Source organism: Anopheles cruzii, chromosome 2 (assembly GCF_943734635.1).
Source record: "Anopheles cruzii chromosome 2, idAnoCruzAS_RS32_06, whole genome shotgun sequence".
Taxonomy (NCBI): Eukaryota; Metazoa; Arthropoda; class Insecta; order Diptera; family Culicidae; genus Anopheles; species Anopheles cruzii.
The window spans coordinates 41487853-41492459 of NC_069144.1; the positions used below are offsets into that span (position 1 = coordinate 41487853).

The following is a 4607-nucleotide window of genomic DNA, read 5'->3' on the forward strand; positions in this document are numbered from 1 at the left end:
GGCTTTTTCCATACTTAAAATTACAGTTCACAAGCTCAAAAAATGAAAGAATACAAAAGATTTTACGAAACACGAGTATGAAATAATTACGTAAAAATGACTTAAATTAATCAATCGAAAATCAATCAAAAACATAATATAAGACGTTTAATTGATAATTTTGACTTCCATGGTTCACCAATTCACCAATAAGAATTGGTCCATCTTGAATGATTTTTGCCTTCATCAAGTTTTGACGAGCAACTCGAGTAACCGTGAACCGTGGAACTTTTGATACGTTCTTTCGTTAATATCGTACGCCCAGGTTTGCTTTCTGTGGACTTTATTAACGGATTTTTGTTTTTAAAACATACACGTGTTACTTTTACGAACGCTGATACAATGTTTTGTTTGTATACTCTGCATGAAAGCACTTACGGCATCGCTCCCGTGAAAGGCTGGACCACTCGACTGAGGTTTTGTTGGTCGATTGGGACGGCAAAGCTCTGTGCTAAATATGCCACTATTGTTTGCATGTTTTTAACAAAATTGTTCACAACTAAAGCAACGGAGCGGCACCATTGTTGCTGCGGTAGAGTTACTGTAGTAGAGATATATTTACACCACAAAATATGCTCGAAGAGGAAAAACTATAAACATCGTAAGGCATATCTCTTTCTCTTTCTCTCTCTCTCTCTCTCTCTCGCGGCTCGCGTTTCCATAGCGAGGCACAGCCACCGGCCAGCGTGGCCTTTTCTAACGATTCCTCACCGTTGGCGTGTGTCTACACACGCCAATCACACTCAGCCAAATAATATATTTTACACTCATCCTCAACATCTCGCAGCGAAGCGCGAAACTAATCACAAGTCGATGTATACCAAAAAGTTACAAGAAAACACAAAACACACCCTAGAGTACGATGCTAGTAGAGCGGTGACTGTGACTACGGATAGGACCCCCTCCTATCTCGGGCTCGCATTTACATGCCAAGCGATTACTTTAGTGTTAAGTCAAGGGCCCGGGATCGCCCGGGATGGGCCCCTCAAAGCGTGTACTTAACTTAAATAAAACCTTAACAAATAGACCGTTCGACGCGGCTAGACGCGTCCAGAGATACTGCATACTGCGCCTTAGATGCGCAGGGCGAAGGACTAAGGACGCCCCAAAGAGGACGGTCGTGATGAGGATCGTGGTGATGATGATCGTTTCGTGTTCGCGTATTCGAGAGCCGTCGTCACATCTTCATGAGCGACTTCACTTTCTTCGCGACATACCGCATCAGCGGTTTCTGAGCCTTTTTCGGAGACTCCTTATCGCCGGATGCGGTGGACGTGGACGCGAGCGACGAGTGCGTCGACTGGCCGTCCCCGTCGTCGTCCTCGGGCTCGTACTGTCGGGGTGTACTGTCCACCGTGATGGTTTCCTTCTCGCACAGTGGCTCCTCTTCCGGAGGTTCCGGTTCCGGTTCCGGATCTGGGTCGCGGACGAAGCGCCGGTTGAGGCAAATGTTTCCACCACCGAGCGACGGAGGAGGGCTGCCGGGTGATTCCGGTGGAGGGCTGTCCCGCTCATCCGCCCCGCCGGCCAGCAACGTTTCCATGCTCTGTGTGTTGTCGAGGTACGGTACGACCCCGCCGCCCGGCTGTTCCTCACCGTCAAAAAGATCGTCCATACTGCGCGACCTCCGGTTGGTGCTCTTCTTCGTGTCGGTCGCTTCGGCCGCCACATCCGGCACCCGGCGATCACCTGCCGATGATACCGCACCACCGGCACCACCACCATCCACTAGTTCATGTCCTTCGGCTGTCAAGGCGGTTCCGGAAGTTCCGGGTTTCCGTGGGCGCGCCCGCACCGCCGGCCGCGATGAGTCGTCCAGCAGCCCATCGTAGCTGTGGCTCCGGAGCTCGATCTTCGGCGGCAGCGGCGGCCGTTGCGACACCACCACACCGGCCGCCGAGCTGCGCCGCCCGTCACCCGTCCGCAGGTTCGCGGGCCGTGACAGGCCCGGTGTCCGAGAAGCGCCCTTCGGGAAGCGCCCACTGGGACGCTGCCCACTGCCCGTCACCGGCCACTGGCGACCCGGGCTGGACGACTTCCGGTACAGCGGCGCCAGTGTCGAGTGGTACCGCGGGTGGTGCGGCAGCGCGTTTAGCGATCCACACGACCCGCCGCCGCCGCCACTGGCCGGACTGACAGCCGAAGGGGCATCTAGTCATTCGAGGTTCCGCCCTCCGTTCTCCTTGTCGCTGCTCTTGCCCGAGTCATTGCTGTGCGTGCGATGGTAGATCACCGACGACGGGGTCACATCCCCGGCCTGCCGGAGCGGCAGATTGGAACGCCCGTGCACGTCGCCCCGATTGTTCGCCTCCGTTCGCATGAACCTGTAGAAAAGGATGTTTTGTTAGATCCATGACGCTCCCAAAAGAGGGTTAAAAGTGAAAGTAAGCAACGGACGGAAACAATGATCCTTAATCGAGATGATAACGAAAGAAAAACGCGCACCGAAAGAAAACGGGGTGATAACGAAAGACGAAAGGACGAAGAGGAGAGAATCGAAACAATATATGGTTAACAGAACATCAAATGATATTGTTAACAGTGTGTGTGTGTGTGTGCTAGTGCCCCAAACAAGGAGCGAAGGAACTACACTGGACTACAGGGAGGGAATCAAAAGTAAGGCGAGTGGTGGTGCGTCACGCGTGGTAAGGAGATGTTGATTAAGGAGTTATTTGCCAAAAAAAACCTGCCTCACGACCCACGACGGTCCTGGTTCCGTTTCCGGTTCCGGTTTCGGGTGTTTCGCGTCGCGTCGATACTTTGCTCGGTTTCGGTTTTGTTGGTGGTGGTGGTTCTGTTGTGTTTGTTTCAGAGTTCTTAACGGCCAGAAGCAGAAGCAGAAGACGAGACGAAGAGTCACACACACACGGGATGGTCACACTGGTGTCCCTGCACACACACACACTTCACAAGCAGCGACAAGCAATAGTCAAAAAGGCTTCGTAAGCACCGCATCCCGATTCGTTTGAGATGTCCTGTTTCACACACACACAAGCACGTGGCCAGCCACACCAATGCCGAGGACAATGCCCGACCAACCTGCCGACACGGGTGGTGGGTGAGGTCACACGGATTTAGCACAACACAACAACGGCCCTTTAGCCCTCTAGCTCTTAGCGCGCGGAGTTGGCACGACTGTTATGGTTAATGGTATTTCGAATGTACCTGAGAGAGGAAGGGAGAAAAGAGAGAAACGCGGGAACGTTTAGTGACACAATCCTACTGAGGATCTGGTGGCATGCGGAACCGAACAACGTGCGTGAACAATCATGAGGTAACTGGAACTGGGACCGGGAAAGATCCTGCTGGATCACACTGATACTCTGACATGCAAAGGGAAGTCTTCCTTGTGGGGACAGGGACATTCACAGGGACGATCGGACACAATAACATTCGGATGATGGGTGATGAGATCTTGGCCTTGGGAACTCTTGGCCTGTCCGTGACGTACCTCTCCAGTTTGTCCACGCACGCATCCTGGTAATCGTGGATCCAGCGCACGCCGTTAAAATGGCACACGCCGCGCATATCCTCGGGCAGCTTCTCCGGTTCCGGCCACTGGAAGTTGTCGATGATCGGAATGATGTTACACTCGGAGTTGAGCGCGGCCACAATTTCCTGCAATGAAAGTGAATCGTCAGTGTCACTGTCGCATCGCCTCCAGCATGCTACCCACTCACCCTATGCACCCAATCCTTGCCCTCGGCATCGTCCAGACAGCGGTCGAGCGCCTCCGGGGTCAGCACCAGCAGGAAGTGTTTCGCGTGCCGGATGCTTTGCAGCAGATTGTTGTCGAACTTGCCCGCCTCCAGCCGCTCGACGTCGATGAACACGGAGAACCCACGCAGCTCCAGATGGACCTTCAGCAAGCTGGCCAACTGCGACCCATTGCTCCGCCGGTAGCTCACGAACACGTCCAGACTCTTCTCGCTGCTCTGCTCCGACCGGAACGCCGGGATCGAGTCGCTCAGCTTGATCACGTTCAGGATGCGCGCCCGGTGAATCGAGTTGCGGATACCGCACGGCGAAATCAGCTGATCCTCGTCCAGATCGCGTAGCGATTCGAGATCGACACCGGCGTTTAGCAGCGCGTACGTGTAGATCGTATACTCCGCTCCGATCCGGTTCAAGAAGCTATGCAGCCCATCCGGATCGCGCGAACTATAGTCGGCCATTTTCTTCAGGTTCTGCAACTCCCGCTCGAACCGGATCCGTTGGATCCCGTTCTTGATGCCGATGTCATCCCGCAGGTTCGGTTCCTGGAGCTGCAGCAGCAAATCACCGTCGACCTTCGAGTCGTAAAAGTGCTGCTCGTACTCACTGAACCCGATCTGTTTGACCCACTCGCGCACGTCCTCCGTCGACCAGAGCGGCACCTGTTGGGACAGTTTGTGCGGAACCTCTTCACCGATCAACCGCAGAGCTTGGGCGGCGAACTTCGAAGCGATCGCGTTCGGGGAGCTCGCCACCCGAATGAGTGGTTCGATCGCACCGATATCCTTGAAGATGTTCGTGTTGCCCTGCTCCTTCTTGATGCCCGCCTCCATGCAGAAGTGGAACGCGGCCAG

General features: G+C 54.2%; 2 protein-coding genes across 2 annotated transcripts in view; both read right to left on the reverse strand.

The window, feature by feature from the left end:
- Positions 1–323: 323 nt before the first annotated feature.
- Positions 324–2182, reverse strand: LOC128279080 (NAD(+) hydrolase sarm1-like; the record flags this gene model as incomplete). Its single annotated transcript, XM_053017801.1, has 1 exon — positions 324–2182. A coding segment is annotated over one exon (966 nt), but the record flags the coding sequence as incomplete, so codon positions are not given.
- LOC128279081 (NAD(+) hydrolase sarm1-like) overlaps positions 2160–4607 on the reverse strand; it is a 45761-nt gene continuing 43313 nt past the window's right edge. The window contains exons 11-13 of the mRNA XM_053017802.1: positions 3720–4580; positions 3491–3657; positions 2160–2363 (exon numbers count right to left, since the gene is read on the reverse strand). Of these exons, the coding sequence (XP_052873762.1) occupies positions 2195–2363; positions 3491–3657; positions 3720–4580 (1197 nt within the window). The 3' untranslated portion in view covers positions 2160–2194. The remainder of the gene's footprint in view (positions 2364–3490; positions 3658–3719; positions 4581–4607) is intronic.